Raw genomic sequence first — 17,600 nt, forward strand, 5'->3', positions numbered from 1 at the left:
TATAATCTCATTCATAACCTACACATGGACTCTAACAAACTCATAGAAACAGAGCAGAGTGGTGGCTGCCAGAGGCAGGAGTGGGGGAACTAAGTGCAGGTGGTATAAACTTCTAGTTGTAAGATGAGTTCTGAGAACGCAATGACAGCATGGTGACTATAGTTAATACTGCACTGTGTATTTAAAAGCTGCTAAGAGATTAGATCTTAAAAGTTCTCATTACACACACACAAATTGTATTCGTGTGAGGTGATGGATGTGTTAGCTAACCTTATTTTGGTAATCATTTTGCAACATATATATACATTAAATCATCATGTTGTACACCTTACACTTACATAATGTTACACGTCAATTATATCTCAATAAATCTGGGAGAAAAGAAAGAAACAAGTGGAAGAGAAGGGAGCAGAAGGACCCTTTGGATGGGGAAGAACCCATGGAACGTCTCGGAGGTAGGACTGTAGGACCGCAAGGATAGCAGTGAGAACTAACAGTTACTATAACAACTAACTTTTAGTTACAGAACTAAAAACTCTAGTACTGATTATATTCCGGCACCCTGGCCACTTCTTCACATTTATTGATTCATTTCAGCCTTATGATAATCTTGTGAGCTAGGTACCATTACTACCATTTTAAAGGGGAGGAAACTGAGGCACAAAGAGATTATGGATTTATCCAAGGCCAGAGCTGGAAAGTGGTGGGTCGTAGATCCAAACTTGGGCTACATGGTTCTAGGGCTCTTCACCGCTGTGCCACATTGTTTTTCTTTTGACAAGGCGATTAGAAATGAGGCTGGAAAAGGCACGCAGGGCCAACCCATGAAAGGGCCTGTATGATGTGCTAACAAGGCTAGACTGTTGATAGCAGGCGATGGGGCTCATTCTATTTAGCATTTCATATTGTGTATTTTAAAAGATCACCCTGACTGCTGTTTGGAGAATGGCCAGGAGCAGCAACTCTGGAAGCAGGGAAATCATTCATTCATTTAACAAACATCTGAGTATCTACTTAGCATGAGACACTGTGGCGGGCACTAGGGGTGCATGCAACAAGGCAGACACGAGCCTTGTCTGTGTGGAGCTTCCATTCTGGCGGGAGGCTCTCAATAACCCGGAAGATGTTTTGATGGCATTCTGGACTGGGCACAGGCAGAAGGGGTGGGGGGAGACAGAAAGACGTGGGAGTTCTAAAGCAGGAAGAAGCCATGGGCCACACTGAGAGTGAGATAAAGGACAGGCATGGGTCTATAATGACAGAAGGGTCCGGCCTGGGCATCTGGGTGTGCTTTGACTAAGACAAGAATGCAGGAAGAGCAGGTCCACAGGGTGATCAGTAGGGCATGCTGAGTTTTGAGGTGCCTGTGGTACTTCCAAGTGGACACAGCTAAGATAAAATGGCTATGGGGGGTCTTAAGTTCAGGAGAAAAGTTTGGTCTAGAAATACAGAATGTGGGATTTGGCTTACAGATGGCAAAAGCAGCTATGAGAAGGATGAGACTACCCGGGGAGAGTGAGAAGAGGTGTCGGTCCAAGAGAGAAGAGTTGGGAAAATGACAGGCACCCGCAGAGTGCTAGTCTAGAGCCCTAGGAAGAGTGGGGTCACAGAACCTTAGAGAGCAATGACCTTCAAGAAGATCAACAGCATTGAATGCTGCAGGGAAGTTTAAATGGACTGAAAAGCAAGTTAGTTTAGATACCAATGGCATTTTTCACAGAACTAGAACAATCCTAAAATTTGTATGGAACCACGAAAGACCCCAAATAGCCATGGTAATCTTGAGAAAGAAGAACAAAGTTGGAGGTATCGTGCTACCTGATATCAAACTATACTACGAAGCTATAGTAATCAAAGCAGCATGGTACTGGCATCAAAACAGACACATAGATCAATGAAACAGAATAGAGAGCCCAGAAATAAACCCATGCCTATGTGATCAATTAATTTACATTATAATCTATAATCTAAAAAATGGAGTAAAGACAGTCTCTTCAATAAATAGTGCTGGGAAAACTAGACAGATAGATGCAAAAAGAATGACACTAGACTACTTTCTTATACCACGTACAAGAATAAACTCGAAATGAATTTGAAACTTAAATTTAAGACCTGAAACCATAAAAATCCTAGAAGGAAACACAGGCAGTAAACTCTTTGATGCCACTCTTAGTTATATTTTTTAGGATATATTTCCTTGGGGGCAAATGGAAGGAAGTCAATGTTGATATTGATGGGACTAGACTGAGAGCAATAATGGGGCCAACATCCAGCGGGAGGAAAGGAAGATGATACCAGAAGAGTAGATGCCATATAACGAAGGCATTTCATGGACGGGACAGAATAAAGAGAAGTCACGTGGTAACTCGTGAGGCGTATGGTCTTCCAGGGGTTAGTTTAAAAATATTTTTTAAGATGGGAGGAACCTGACCATGAGATAGAGATAAAGATAGAAATAGAGATAGAGACAGATAAAGATAAAAGTAGGGATAGAGAGAGTGAATGAGGGATGGTAAATTGCTAATTGGAGATATGGAGGAGAAATGAGGAATGATGGCATGAGGCTCTAGAGAAGGCAGGAGGCATGGGACCCAGAGCATGCTGCGGGGCTAGCCTTAGAGACCTGGAAGCTCTAGGAGGGAAGAGGTGATTAGGATGAGCTTTCAGGTAGGATTGCGGGAGATTGAAGGAGACTCTGTGATGACACAGGCTCCGTTTGCTAAGTAGAAGAGGAGGCTGTGGTCTTTGCTGAAGGCGATGGACCAGCTGTGCAGAAAAGGATTTGATATTGACAAGAATGTGTGAAGCAATCACTGGAGAAGAGGAAATCATGGCTAGACAGATTTCTATGTTTCTCTGGGACTCACAGAGGGTGGAGATGACTCGTTTACAGGGATACCACGAGCAGGCCTGTGTGACTTGTCCCAGAAGCTCTCAGTGACTTGGTTCATATAGAAGTGGAAAAAGGGGCAGCAAGACTGATTGAGGGGTGGGGTTGGTTTGCAAGGATTTGCGGATATTAAAAGAATGGCCGAAGTGTTTGTTATCCAAGGAGCTTAGGCTAAAGGAGGAAAGAAGTGAGATGAGTAGGAGGGAATGGAGAATCGACAGGTCAAGGGAAAGGTGGTGAACCGGAGTAGGGCGGGGGTGGGGGGGAAGTAATTAGTATAAGAGCTGGAGGGTCAAGGGGCCCGAGAGCAGATAGATGAAGTTAAGATTTCAGAGGTGCTGGAGAACAAGGTCGGGCTGCAGTCTGTTGAATGCACTGAAAGGAAGTGAGAGGGTCAGGAAAATGAGAGGCAAGATGATGGCAAGACATGGAGTAGGGAGGAAGAGACTGATGACATCGGTGAGGAAGAGTAGGAAGTGGCAGAGGTAGAGACAGCATCAGGCCAAAGGAGAAGGGGTTTACGCACAGGTGGAAGAGCACTGGAGGGTGAGCACATGAGTCCGCCTCTCGAATGGAAGTTCACGGAGTCTGGAGACATGAGCTGCTTGCTCTGCAGAGGGCTGCTGCGTAATGGTGACCTCAAGGGGAAGTCAAGTGTAAGTGGGCAGTTGGTGAAGAGGTCCAAGGCATTGGAGAGGGGGATGCAGAGACCACAGACCCAGGATCGGGCGGAGTGGGACAGGAAGAACAGAGTGGCTGGACTGAGAGTTTGAAAGCTCCTTCCAGGAAGGCAGAGGAGGCTGGTGGCCTGTTTCTGTCCTCTGAGTGCCTCTTGTCCTGTTTTGGGCATTCTCTCCAAGCCCAGTGTCAACCCCTTCTGAGAACACAGGGACCAAGGCCCCCTGGCTTTTTGCATAGGGGCTTCCTGCCTGAAAGGCACTTGACCTTGACCCTCTGGATCAAGTGCTGACCAAGTCTGATGTCGGCCCAGGATTCCGAATGGATACACCAAATTCTGACTTGGAGAAAATTATACATGCAATTGCCTGCTACCTGGTAAAATATATTTCCATATAATGTTTACTCTCTCTCCCTCCTTTTTCCTACCAAAAGCAAGCTGGGAAACACGAGACGAGTGCGCCAGAGACGCCTCTGAGTTCCATCATGACCGAGCTCTGCTGTTTGGTGCATTTGCTTCCCCCTTTCTTGGCTGTTCTACTCCTATCATCGGTGATCAACCTCACTGTCTTCTCCCCAGGTTTTTCAATTTCTAATACCAAATTGAAATCCTCTTTTATGACATTGTCTGTACAGAGGGAACTGCATCATGTGTCTCTATAAATTCACCATTTGATCTGCTCCAAGAAGGGCAGTCCAAGTTTGGGCTGCGATTTGCTGCTTTTCCATGTGGGCGAGACTTCATTTCTTCCTTCGTCTCTTCACTGTCCCCTCAGTCTGGGCTGCAGCTTCCTCGCCTCCCCCCTTCCATGTGGCCAGCTCTTCACGTTACGGACTGCACCTCAAGGGGTCACCTTCTCAAAAACGCTATCCCTGACCACGCGTCTTAGAGATTTCCCCTTTTCTTATCTCTCTTGGAATCCCGTTCTTTTCCTTCGTAGCACTGACTACCTTTTGTAAGTATTCATCTATTTTACTAGTTACTGTTCTAGACATTTGGGGTACAGCGATGGGGAAAAAAATATAAAAATCTCTGCCTCATGGAGCTTACCTGCCTCTTCCCTCTATTAGCCAACTCAGCCCCTTTTGCTGCCCTCCGGCTGCCTGGTTGACCTTCTTTCCCGTCTCCCCACCCACTAGATGCACGTCCTGTGAAGGGCGGCATTGATTATGTACTGTTGATCACTGTGCACCCAGAACTTAACATAGTGCCTGGAACACAGAGAATATTCTGTTTAGTGTGTGAGTTCAGCTAATATTTATTGCATGGTAACTGTGCCAAATGTCATGCCCAGAGCTAAAGGTATAGTTACCTGACCCATGGCCCTGCCCTTGGAGAACCAACAGTCAGGAGGGTATAGAAATAATTACAACATAAATGATGAGGGCAAGGGAAGAGGTGTAAGCCTGACCATCCAGCCTTTGAGAGAGCGGAGGAGGCAGCTCGGGCCTGGGAGGGGCAGAGAGGCTTCATGGAGGTTTCCCAAGCCAGACATGGAATCAGCCTGAATTCTGCCTCTCCCTCCCTGCCCATAGTCCTCGCTCAACACCTCATGTGGCTCCTCCTCCTTCCATATGTGTGGTCAGCTCTGCTCTCCATCCCTTCTCTCACTGCCTTAGCCCACCCCTTGCCATTTCTCACCTGGATGATAGCATCAGGCGCGATCTGGTCCCCTGTCTCTTCCCTCTACTCTGTACTCAGCAAAGCAGTGTAAGATCGCTCAGAAATAAAAATCTAATCATCGCCATGTCCTGTTCATTCTTTCCTGGCTTCCTAAAACCCACAGATTAATACCTTAACTCCTTGGCATGGCGGGACCGTTGCCTAACCCCTCCGATCTCAGCCTCGCGTTTGGCCATCCCTGAGATTTACGCACCATACAACTGAGTGACCTGCAGGGAGGCAGGAAAATGTGATGGAGAAGAGAGGGGACTCTGGTGCTGGCAAGTCCTGGACCTAAATCCCAGCTCCGCACTAAGCAGTGAACCTCGAACTCATTTCTCATTCTCTCTGAGCCCTAAGTTTTGTCACCTGTAAAATAGAAGTGGTAATAACAGCACCCACATTACAGGGTGGTTTTGAGGTTGTAATGAGCCTACATATATAAGACGATTGTTAAAATGTCCGGCGTATGGCATGTAACCAGAAACCAGTGGGTGTTTCCTGTCAGTTTCGTCCTGTTGTTGGCAGAGCCCGGCCGGCTCTCATGTGGCTCTAACTCGGCACCCGCTGTCCCCCCTTCCTGAATGAACACCCCCTGCTTGTCTGCCAGACAAAGCATCATCTTTCAGTGTCAGCTCAAGTGCTTCCCAGCCTGAGATCTTCCTGTGAATGGTCCAGGCCTACCGAGGAGCCCTTTCTTTCTCACTCCCATCCCCCTTGGACACTTTTCCGTTATCACTGCAGTGCTGCAGTTTTGGGCATATACTTCTCCCTGTTAAATGGAAAGTTTCTTGAGGACCAAGACAGTATTTTTGAAATGGCTCTACTTCCAGTTTCTAGTGGTGTGCAAGGCACAGAGGAGACATTCAATAAATATTTGCAGAATGATGAGAGGAAGATGGAGGGAAGGATAGAAGGAAAGAAATAGGAAAGTAGAAATGAAGGAAGAGTGTGTAGTATCTGGAGAATAGAAGTTCAACGTGACAGAAAGTGATGGTGAAGAGAGATGAGGCCAGAGAGATGGTCTGAGGGAGGCCATGGAGAGCCCGGTTCAAGGGCTGATAAGTCATTTATGCTTTATATTACACGTCGTCAGTTCCTTAGAGCCGGGGATTTGATGATGTTCTTTAGAGAGCAGAAGGCACATGTCTCTGGAACTAAGCACAGTCTTATGCATGCTAAACACCACAGATCCATATTCAATCAACTCAAACTCCTGGTGAGTGATCAGGACATCTTTGGTGCATTAAGACGACCTGTGGGCATATGCCTGGATCTTTAGATTGCCTTAGAGCCACATCCCGCCCCACTTTTCTACTTCCGATGATGAGAAGGGCACGAGGAGGCAAGCGCCACGGTGCACCTGCAGGTATAACCCTGGGTATGTGCGCACCCCTTTTTGCACACAGTTTTCACGAATAGGATGGAGGTGTGAGTGGATGAAGCAGGTGACATTCTCTACTCTCCGTCTCCTTCCTCCACTACGCTGCCGTGGGCATGTCACAGGCTGAAGAAAGAAAGGGGGCAAATACAGACATGTGAGCATCTAGGTCGTCTCCAAGCTGTCTACGTGAGCCCCAAACTGGAGCTTGCTATGCGCAAAAGCCCACGTATGTGGAGAGTGTGTCTCATTGGCAAATCATTGTCTGCCAAATTTTAATGATGCAGTGTCCTCTGCTGTTTGCCATCCCGCCCCCAGGGGCCAGGACGGATGGGCAGCTGGGCTTTCCTGAGAGGAGGCAGCTCTTGCCTGGATCCAGGTAACCTAGCTCCTAGTGCCTGAGAAAGCTTTAAGGGTGTCATGGAAACTCAGTGAGTGCCTTAAGAACAGGCTCGGTGCCATTCTCGGCTGAAGTTAGAAAGTTTGGTCCTCTAGGCTTATGGGATGAATTAAGAGGAAGCAGAAGTGTCCAGAAAATAGCAGATTTGGGCCGACAATGGTCACGTGCTTGGCATGCCGATTGGAGGAAAGCGGCAGTGTCAATAATGTTGGGTCGCTGCCCGTGGCTCCCTTTCCAGCCCAGCTCCGGCGCCATCTTTCAGGAGGTTCACCTGTGTGCACCAGCAGAGTGCAGTTCTGGAGAAGGGGGTGAAGGCGCTGGCGGCAGAGGCCTGGTCTTGGCCATCTTCTCCTTATTTGCTCTCAAACTTTATTTCTGTGCAGGTTTTAGCTTCAACCCATTCACGTATCCGCTTCCTAAGTCCACCTGTTCGCCCTCTCAGGGATGTCTGACCGAATCCTTTTCATCCTTTAAGCAAGTCTAAGTTTCAGGCACCAGCTCCTCTAGGAAGCCCTCCTTGATGCCCTCAGACAAGGCTAACGGCCCCTCTTTAATATTTCCCATCTTCTCACACTTTCTGGACTCTTATGAAGACAGACTATAATTTAGGGGAAGGCATAGACTGTCCTGCTGTCTTTTTGGCCACGATGTCCTAAACAGCGTCTGCAACACATAATAGGGGCTTGGACAGTATTGAATAGCCAGGGGACTCCATTTGCAACATGAGTACCCTGGATTGTTGTGCATCCCTTCTGCATAATGCCCAGGGTCAGGATTCCAGCTCCTCCCTCCCCTGGGCTGGCCTCCTAGATTTAGCACTAGGCTGCCAGATTCCAGGCTCTGAGTCAGGAGGCAAGGAGACTCCTAGATTGATGCTAAAACTTGTTAGCAAGTTGTATGTAATTTTATAATGTTTCTGGTAAGTGCTAATTGCCTGTTCCTTAAATATTTCTTATTCTACTGGGAAGCAAAGCAATTGCAACTATGAATGCATTTCCTACAGCTGGCTGTCCCCACGGAGGGGACTGAGATTTTGATGGAGCCTGAGTCTCCTCCCCCATCCTGCCCTGGGATTGTGACAAGCAGAACTAGAAGAATTTCTAGGAAATAAATCTCCCAATTTCCGCATTCAGGGAAGCTTCTCTCTACCCGAACTGGAGAAGAAGGAGTGTGGTCGCTGATGGGGCCAGGAATGCCTAGGGGAGGTCTCTGCCCCCAGGTGCCTCATGCCACCTGTGGAACATCTGCATCACAGCTACCCCCCCATTCCTGAGCCAACATGTCCACGCTGCATGGAATTTGCCAGGAGCTGGGATAAAAGGAGGGCGAAGCAGGGGCTGAGGCCTTGGGCCATGGGTGCGGGTTGGGAGAGGCGCTGCAGGACCGGGGAAGCAGGGAGGAGAGCAGGCTTCTAACTGAGCCAGGCGCTTCACTACACCGGTGTCCTCCTCTCAAGACCGCTGTGAGGAAAACATTTTTCGGTCCCTCTTCACAGATGAGAAAACTCGGGCTCAGAGATGTAGACGACAGGCTAAAGATCACGCACAGAGCCGATGGTAAAACTCGATTATAAACTGGCTTTGTCCAACCCCAAAACCAAGGGGACAGTGGAGAAGGGGTGGGGTCTCGGCCTCTGAGTGCCGAGAGATGGCAAAATGGGTGAAAAGGGGATTGAGAGGGTCCTGAGGAAGGATGCTCAATTAAGACTGCGTAAAAAGTCATTACAATGTAATGCTCCGAGCTTTTATGAGTCCGCGCTGTGTGCCAGGCTCTGGGCTAGGCCCTTTGGACTGTTGAGATTGATAAACTGGAGTTCTGCTTAGAATGGACTCATAAGAACCAGAATTTGGCTTGGAATTACCATCATGGAGAACTTGGGATGCCAAGTGAATAACTGTACTTTACCCTAAAAGCAATGAGAAATTATCATTAAAAAAAAAAAAAAACCTAGAAGGAAACCGTGCCAGATTTGGATTCTGGGAAGATCACTGTGCCGCATGTGGCAGGTGGATGGGGGTGGAAGAGAAGACTGGAGTCAGGAGAGGAAGACTGTACTTCATTCAAGTGAGAGGCCATGAGGACCTCAGCCATGGCAGTGGCAGAGGAGCTGGGACGCTGCAGAAAAAGAACTGACAGAATCTGGGACGAGGTGGGAGGGTGGGGAGGAGGCGGAGAGATGGCACGGGTGGTGGTACTGTTGTTTATCGAGATGGGGGCCCGAGGGCAGGGGGTGTGGGAACAGATGTGAAATCTGGTTTTGGATGGTGTTATAGGTGGAATGTTTCATAAGCTGAAGCCCTGCCCCACAGTGTGAATGTATTTGGAGATGAGGCTTCTAAGGGAGTAATAAAGGTTAAGTGAGGTCATAGAGCTGGGGTCCTGATCCTATAGAATTAGTGTGAAGCAGAGAGATTGTTCTCTCTCTCCTTTCCACCCCCAGCCCCTGCCCTTCCCCCCATGTACATGCACCTAGGAAAGGCTATGTGAGAAGGCAGCCATCTGCAAGCCAGAGAGAGAGAGAGAGCCTGGACCAAAACCTGAATCAGCTGGAACCTTGATCTTGGACTTCTAGCTTAGAACTGTGAGAAAATAAATTGGTGCTTAAGTCACCCAGGCTACGGTATTTCGTTATGGCAGCCAGAGCAGAGCTTGGTTTGAGATGTCTGAGGGGAAAGCTATAAAAAACGTGTCACAGGTGGATGGAAGCACACATGGGGAACGGATGTGGAAGCCATTGGTGTTCGGGTTGAGGTGGAAGCCATGAGAGTAGACGTGATCAACTGTGGAAGGTTCTAGACAAAGAGGATGGAAGGCTGAGGGCAGACGCTGAGAAGTGCCTGTCCTGAAAGGCAGGGAGGCACCGTGCAGGAGATCGGCAGGCGGGGAGGGAGCAGCCAGAGCAGGGGAGGAGAAGCAGGAGGCGGCAGGTGAGGGGCGCACAGAGAGCAGCGGGGAGGGGAGGGGACACAGTCGTGTCAGATGCCCGAGGACTGACTCCCCTCCTTTTTCCCAACAGAGGGGGCTCCTCACCATGAAGGTGTGAGACCGATGCGTTCCGCCCCTCAAATGAAAGGTCAGAGGTGGAAGGGACAGAAGGAAAAGGCAGGGCCGTCCTGGCATTTGATCCTTCACAAGTTCTTCTCCCCACGGGACAAGGTGCAAACTGTGAGACCTCAGCGCTCTCAGTGACCTGGATCTGTCTCCTGCCACTTCTGCCTCCACGCGGTGCACCGTGGCCCCAGTGACTCATCCCATTTCTCAGCCGGTCTGGGCAGTGAGGGGCCTGGGTGGGGAGTGCAGGTGTGGGGCAGGGACCCGGGTCCATCAGAGCAAGCACAGGCCACCCGGAGGACAGGCAGGGAGCCACGTGTTTACCAGCAGAGGAGGACGGACGCCCCGGTGGAGGGCGGCGGTGGTGATCATAGAAGGGCTGGGCGGAGAAGCGCAGAAGGAGCCTCTGTGCCAGGCACCGCGCGAGGAGCTTTCTGCGATCTCACTTCACTTTCTTAACAATAACCCTATAAGGTCAGCTGTATTGTTTCCATTTTAAGATGGGAACTGAGGTCACATAGCAGGGACCAAGCTGGGTTCACTAGGTAGGGCTCAACTCCATAGTCCATACCATCTGCACAGGACCTGCTGCCTCTGTGCCAGAACCCACGTGGTCACCTGCTGGTTAGCGACGTCTCTGAAGGCCCAGACTCCCTTCATAACTTGTTATGGGTCCAAGGAGAAGTCTTGCTGACACCTAGTCTGTGACCCGCAGTCATACAGTGTATGTTTTCAGACCGCATCTAACTTGCTTGGTACTGTAACCCCAGCATCCAGCACAGTCCAGAAGCTTAATCAAAACTGGCCGAGTGAAATGGACAAGAACTAATGAACAACACCCCAACTTCTAGTAACAAGGAATCCGGGCCCATGATAGATGGCCCATTTGATTGGGGTAAAGCTTTGACTTCTATAAAGATTCAAACAAACTGAAATTCTGTCACTTTGGAAGCTCTCCATATAGGGGGTAAATCATGGGCTTTGAAGCCGGAGGGACACAGGGTTGAATCTCAGCTCTGCCAACTTCCAGACTTGTGTGCGAACCCGGCAGGTAACGTCACCCTTCTGAACTTCCAATTCCTCATCTGTAAAAGACCAGCCATCACGTAGCTACGAGATGAAGCTGTGCTTTTCAAACTAGTGTTTAGTTACAAATCTCGTCTTCAAAAAAGTCTTACAAGAAATAGAGGAAAACAGAGAAGAAACAGAGGCAGGGTCAGACCCTCTCCGCTAGGCATCCCCTATCCCACCCTGGCGGTCCCTGAGGGTACCCCAAGTCTTCGCATGACACTGAAAACCCCAAAATAGTGAACATAAAGCTTCTGGCACAGAAGTACGTGCCTTTCTTTTCCAATGAAATCACATCAAACAAGTCTAACTCCTCTTTCCCACATAACAACCCTTCAGACATTTGAATACAACTCTCAAGTCTTCTCTGAGTCCACTTTCCTCCTGAATAAACATTCAGGGGGTTGTTAACCTTTCTCACTGGGCTCGACTTAAGTTTGCTTCTTACCCATCTGAGGCCCCCCCATCGAAGCTTGATTCTCTGATGCACGATCAGAAGAGAATAAAGCACAACTAACTCCATGGGATAAATTCCGGGAGCTAATTTTTTGAACCTTGAAACGGACTAGATCTTTGTTCCCACTTCACCTGATTCTAGTAATTTAGCCCACAGCCCCTTCCCCATCGAGATCTTTCTGCATGCTGACTGGTGTACTGGCATCCCTTTCAAGCTCGTGCTATTTATGTCCTACCCAAGCCATTGGGAAAATATGGACAGATTAAGGGCATGTGGATGACACAGGTCTGTCCCTCCCCACTTCTGGAAACACTCGCTGCTGAACGTTCTTAGAAGTTCAGAAATGGGGAAACTTAAGAAACTCTGAGTCAAGCCCATTTCCATTTTCAAAGTACGGTTGACTCTTGAACAACACGGGTTTGAACTACGCAGGTGCGCTTAAACGTGGATTTTTTTCAATAAGTCCTTGTACAGTTTTCTGTCCACGGAGGCAGAGGGCTGACTGTGTGCCATTTTATATAGGGACCTTGAGCAACCACAGATTTTGGTATCTGTGGGGTGTCCTGGAACCAATTCTCTGCAGATATGGAGGGACAACTTAAGTTTTGGGGGGAGTCGAAAGTTATATGTGGATTTTTGACTGCGTAGGGGTTCGACATCCCCAACCCCACGTCGTTCAAGGGGCAACTGTGAAGTGTCAGATTGTGGATCTGAATCAGAATTTGCCGGTGTCTCGGCTGGTGTTCTTTCCATTGTTCCATGGCTGCTTCTTTACACACCAGAGGAGCCCACACATCTAACTACCTATGTACTCACTCACGAGTCACCCGCTCACTGCTTTGCAGTTTGAAATATTTCTTATTTTCACATTCTTTACCTACACGTCATCTTCCCGGTAGCCCTGCGACCTAGGTTGCATTATCATCTCCATTTCACAGAGGAAGGAATGGAGCCCTGGAGAGGCGTCCTGACCTGTCATGAAGCTAGAAAGTGACATAACCAGGACTTGAACTTGGCACTTGTCCCTCAGTAGGTGTTCCTGGACTCCTTGTTCTCTCTCACTTAGACACATACGTCCTCTTCTGAGGACAGTAACTCATTGTCCTTACCCCGGTGGGCATTGTCGTACGACAGCATTAGTGCTGGAAATACGCGCTCTCCTCCTGTTATGGGTTGAATGGTGTCTCCAAAAAGATAATGTTGAATCCTAACCCCTGGTACCTGTGAATGTGACATCTTATTTGGAAATAGGCTCTTTGCAGAAGTAACCAATGTAAGATGAGGCCATAGTGGAGTAGGGCCCTTCATCCAATACGACTGCTGTCCTTATGACAGGGAGAGAAACACACAGGGACGTGCGTGGCGACAGAAGCAGAGACTGAAGTGCTGCAGCTACAAGCCAAAGCATGCCGAGGGTGGCCGGAAGGGTCACCATGGAAACCAGGAAGAGGCAAGGAAGGATCCTGTCCACAATCTCAGAGGGAGCGTGGCCCTCCTGATACCTTGAATTTGGACTTGTAGCCTCCAGAACTACGAGGGAATACATTTATGTTGCTTTGAGCTATCCGGTTTGTGGTACTTCATGAGGGCAGCCCTGGGACACTCAGACACGTCCTGTCTCACTGCTAGAATACCGGCCCCTTGCGACAAGGACTTGCATCTCGTGCATCTGTTCCCTAGTGCTGGTCCAGAATCAGATACCTAACAGGGCCTTAACAAATACGTGGGGGATGGCTTCTGCTCTCCCTTTTGTGGAGACTGGCATTAGCGGTCATCAGCCAATAGGAGGTTTGCCAAGTGCACAGAATGGTGTTGATGGTGGTATTTCTTGGGCCACAGAGCCTACCATTCCCTTAATGCTTGGTCCCACCAAGAGATGAAGGTCACCCTCGTGTGTATCCTTCTCGGGTCACCAATGGTGTCTGTCTCTAGCCCTGTGCGCCCAGTCACTCATTGCTTGGATACTCCGATAGGGTAGCTTGAGAAGCTACTATCTCCAGTCTAAAGATAGAAAATAAGTGAGACCTTTTAAAGGTCTACGCAAGTCAAATATGAATTGGGGATGGAACTGATGTTGTGCCTGGTGCTATGAGTCAAGCATTTTAAGCGATTTTTCCAAGATAATCCTCAAAACGATCTGGGAGACCCACTGGACAAAGAAGAAGGCTGGGGCTCAGAGAGGTCACGGACTCCAACATGCCTAAGGAGAGGCAGCTAGTGCCAGCCAGAACGAGGATTTGAACCCAGGGCTCACTGGCTCCAAATCCAGACCCCAAGCATGTGATTCCAGGGCAAGGTGATCAGCTCCCCAAGAGCAGTTACCTTCGTAAGAAGCCTTGAATCCCAGGGAGCTGCCGCTGCCATCGGTCTGGAAGAGGAGCCACATTTGATGGTTGGTGCTGACAATGAGATCCGGGACCGATGTACCTGTCAGGCTGCCAGGAGACAGAGGTTGAGAGGTATGCACCCCGCCATGGCACCTCAACAGAATAACTGCCCGACCAACGACATCTAAAGGCAGGGGACAGACCCACTTGGGCAAATTCTGAGCCCCACAGTGCTTCTGACACTGGAGCCCAGGTATGTGTCCTCTATGTGCTGGGAGACTTAGCATCTCTCCCCCTCGGCCACAGGCAGACCCTGAATCTCAATTGCGACTCCATAGCCCAGACCCCTCGACTTGCAATAGAGATCTGTGTCCTTACTGGCTCAGGGGACAGAGCTACCTGGATCCAAATCTGCGTCTGCAATCTTCAATCTCTTAGGTGAACTATATTGCAGAAAAGACACGGGCAGAAACCCATTTCCCTGGTCGAACCCAGCCATCTGTTCATTGAGACACCTCCTCTTATTCTACTTTGAGAAGTGATACTTAAAGTGCAGCTGTCACCCTAGGGCCATATTTTCCTGAAAAAGACAGTTTGAGCATGGGGAAGCTTCTGATGCAACCCACATTTACCAGGTACCTACTCAAGTGAGACAACTTTCCATCCATTATCTCATTTAATACCCCCAGTGGGCCAGTGAGGTAGGGGCTGTATTATCCCCAGTGTACAGATGAGAAAACAAAGGTGTGAAATGGCAGTGGCTTTCCAGAGGTCAGCTTACTGGAGAGTGGCAGAGCCATAGTCCACTGCATGGGCTGGGGTTTCCAGAAGAAACCTGGCGTCCTCTTGCTGTGGAGACCAGGCAAATCACCAGCACAGTTGGGGACTGGCGAGTTGTGGAGGGGTGATTAGATTAATGGGGCTGCTCTACCCTGGGGTCTCAAAGCTGGGGAGGGAGGGTTGAGTGGCTGTATAGAGATGCTCATCACACCATGAGCGCTATGGGGCTGGAACTGGAACAGACCACCTAGGATACACCAGCCTGACCTGTGTTACATGCCTGGGCTAGAAGCGCTGACATTCCGTAATGGGTAAGGATTGAGGCCAGGCCAGGGCTGGCTCCTGACTCCAAGGTGGCAGGGAGCAAAGGAAAAGGTCAAGGCCTCTGCTTTTCCTGTTTGACCCAGTTGGAACAACAAAGAAGCCTGGCTATTTTGCATGTATTTCCCTGAAGGTTTGAGACCGATGTTGGCCTAAAGAGATCTGTAAAGGAGGGGGTAGGAGAGCCCCTGTGTTTCTACAGAATCTGTTGGGAGCTCACTCACACTAGACTGGTCCTGAGACCCGGGTACAAATGCTGGCTCTACCATTCTTTGCTGTGGGACTTTGGGCAAATGGCTGAGTCTATCTGTGCTTTTCTACTGCATGTTAAATGAAGGGATTGGGCTGCATGATCCCCAAGAATCTTTTCAGTTCTGCTGTTGTGAGGTTCTCTCTATGGCAAAGCACACAGGGGTTGCAGGGGGAGACAAAGCTGGGATCCTGGCTTCTTGGGCACACTAAACTTACACCATACGGGTCACCAAACCAGGTCAAGTGAGTGATGGGGAAGCACCAAGAAGAAGGGAGAGGTGGGTGTGATGGCTAATTTGATGCTGTCAACTCGCTTGGGCCCTGGACGCCCAGGTATATGGTCAAATATTATTCTGGGTGTATCTGCGGTTTTGAGTAAGATTAACACTTGAATGGTAGACTGAGTAAGCAGATTGCTCTTCCCAATGTAGGCGAACCCCATTCAATCGAAGGCCTGAATTAAACAGAAAGGCTGACCCTCCTCTGAGTAAAAGAGAGTTCTTCCTGCCTGCCTGAACTCCAGCAGGAACGCTGGCTTATTTTTTTTCCTGCCTTGGACTTGAATTGAAACATCAGCTCTTCCTGGGACTTGAGCCTGCTGACATTCATACTAGAACTACATCACCACTCTCCCAGGTCTTCAGTTTGCCGACTCACCCTGTAGATCTTGGGACCTGTCAGCCTCAATAATCGTGTAAGCCAATTCCTTACAATAGATCCCTTTCTCTCTATATACACTTTATTAGCTCTGCTTCTCTGAAGAAGCCTGATTAATACAGTGGCGTAGGTAGGGGGCAGACACCCAAGAGGTAGGCACCCTTCAGGCTCACATTCCATTCCTTTCTCCTGAGAGAACCCAGGCTCCAGGCATGTCAGCTGACTCAGTGAGTAACATTATGAGTCCTTTAACTGTCCTGTTAGAATCTTCTCCAGGTAGGTGTGGGGGAGGTGTGGGAAGCTCCCCAGAACAGAACAGCTCCAAGACGAGTCAGCTATTATCAAGTAGCCGTTTTTCATTCACCGTTAGAACCACAGTGTGTTTGCCTGGAGCAAGCCTGGCTGGGAGGGGGTATGGCATGGGGCACTGTCCTTCACTGAAATCAAAAGATGTAAAGTCAAGTGCTGGTTCTGCCACCAACCATCTTAGCAACCACTGGGCCTCAGTTTCCCCACCTGTTAAATGGAGATAATAATGCCTTTCTCACGTGGCTGTTGTAGGGACTAAGTGAGGTAACTGATGTGAGACTTCCCAGCACAGAGCCCGGGCACATAGTAGGTGCTCGATGTATGTGAAAACCTACTCCTTCTGGGCAGGGAAGAAGGATGAGGTCATGCCTGTCTGTCGCTCTGTGCCACATGCACTGAACACGAGCATTATCTTGCTTCGTGTTGGGCTAATGGTAGTGGGCGAAGGAGGAGCTAAATGGCCCCCAAGAGCCAAGACCCAACATAACAGAGGTATCCTCTCCCTTGACTAGACTGTGTCGTATTAGCCTTTCTGGGCTCTGAAAATGTGGGTACTATGTCTAAGTCATCCCAACTCCTTGGAACCACCTGCTTCCCAGAGAGTTCTGGGCGTCCAGGGAGGTTAGCAAAAACACTTCATTGTCTCTGTCTGAAGTCAGATTGCCACAGATGTACTTGGCCGTGAGGAAAAACTGTTGGGTGGCAGCAGCAGGGTCTGTGTAGCAGACAGCCAGGTGGACTGCTCCAGGTATAGATGCAAAATCTCTATTTCCCTGCTCCCCAAGAGATCGCTCATTCTGTACTCTTTCTAGTGAGGATTTGGTCCAGTGCTCTGTTTCCTCTGGTTGGACTAGAGAGAGGAGAAGGGATCGTTGCTGAAACCAGGAGCACTGTGGGATACCTGTCCTGGTTGCAGTGTGGTCTGGAGGACCAGGCAGGAGCCAGCAAGATGGTCCCGCCACCCTCAGCCCAGGTACACAGGTTCCCACCCTCCCAACCGTACGCTCCGCTCACTTACATGTAGAGAACCGTCTTCTGGTCCCCATCCTGCCCACCATCCCCGACCGTCAGGGTGTCATAGCCCCTCTCCAAGTCAAACTCCTCGAAGGCCAACTTGATCACCTAGGGAGAGAGCATGGGATTAGGGGCCAGGCAGGGGCTGCTGGGAGAGACTTTCAGAGTCTTGAGGATAGTAAGAAGCTTCCTTGTTATGTCCTGATGTCCAGGATCCCCGAGACACCATTCCACAAGACTCTCAATCCAAACAAGCATTTCCGTGCCACCTTTTTGAGTGTGAACTATTTCTCTCCAGGCCATCTAGTCTCTGGGGTCCCCTGATGTTTTCCAAAAATGTTCATGGCACATC

The 17,600-nt window shown here is 49.2% G+C and overlaps 1 protein-coding gene across 5 annotated transcripts in view; it reads right to left on the reverse strand.

Annotated features, from left to right (window-relative positions):
- The window catches only part of CSMD2 (CUB and Sushi multiple domains 2), a 544,176-nt gene that overhangs the window by 213,034 nt on the left and 313,542 nt on the right, over positions 1 to 17,600 (reverse strand). For all 5 annotated transcript variants that reach the window (XR_001597587.2, XR_001597586.2, XR_001597588.2 and 2 more), the window contains exons 11-12: positions 17,253 to 17,356; positions 13,911 to 14,023 (exon numbers count right to left, since the gene is read on the reverse strand). Coding sequence is in view for 2 of the 5 variants with exons in the window: in XM_016150537.2 (XP_016006023.2) it covers positions 13,911 to 14,023; positions 17,253 to 17,356 (217 nt within the window). In the remaining 3 variants the exon portion in view is untranslated. The remainder of the gene's footprint in view (positions 1 to 13,910; positions 14,024 to 17,252; positions 17,357 to 17,600) is intronic.

This window comes from Rousettus aegyptiacus, unplaced genomic scaffold (genome assembly GCF_014176215.1).
Source record: "Rousettus aegyptiacus isolate mRouAeg1 unplaced genomic scaffold, mRouAeg1.p scaffold_m13_p_1, whole genome shotgun sequence".
In the NCBI taxonomy this organism is placed as follows: domain Eukaryota; kingdom Metazoa; phylum Chordata; class Mammalia; order Chiroptera; family Pteropodidae; genus Rousettus; species Rousettus aegyptiacus.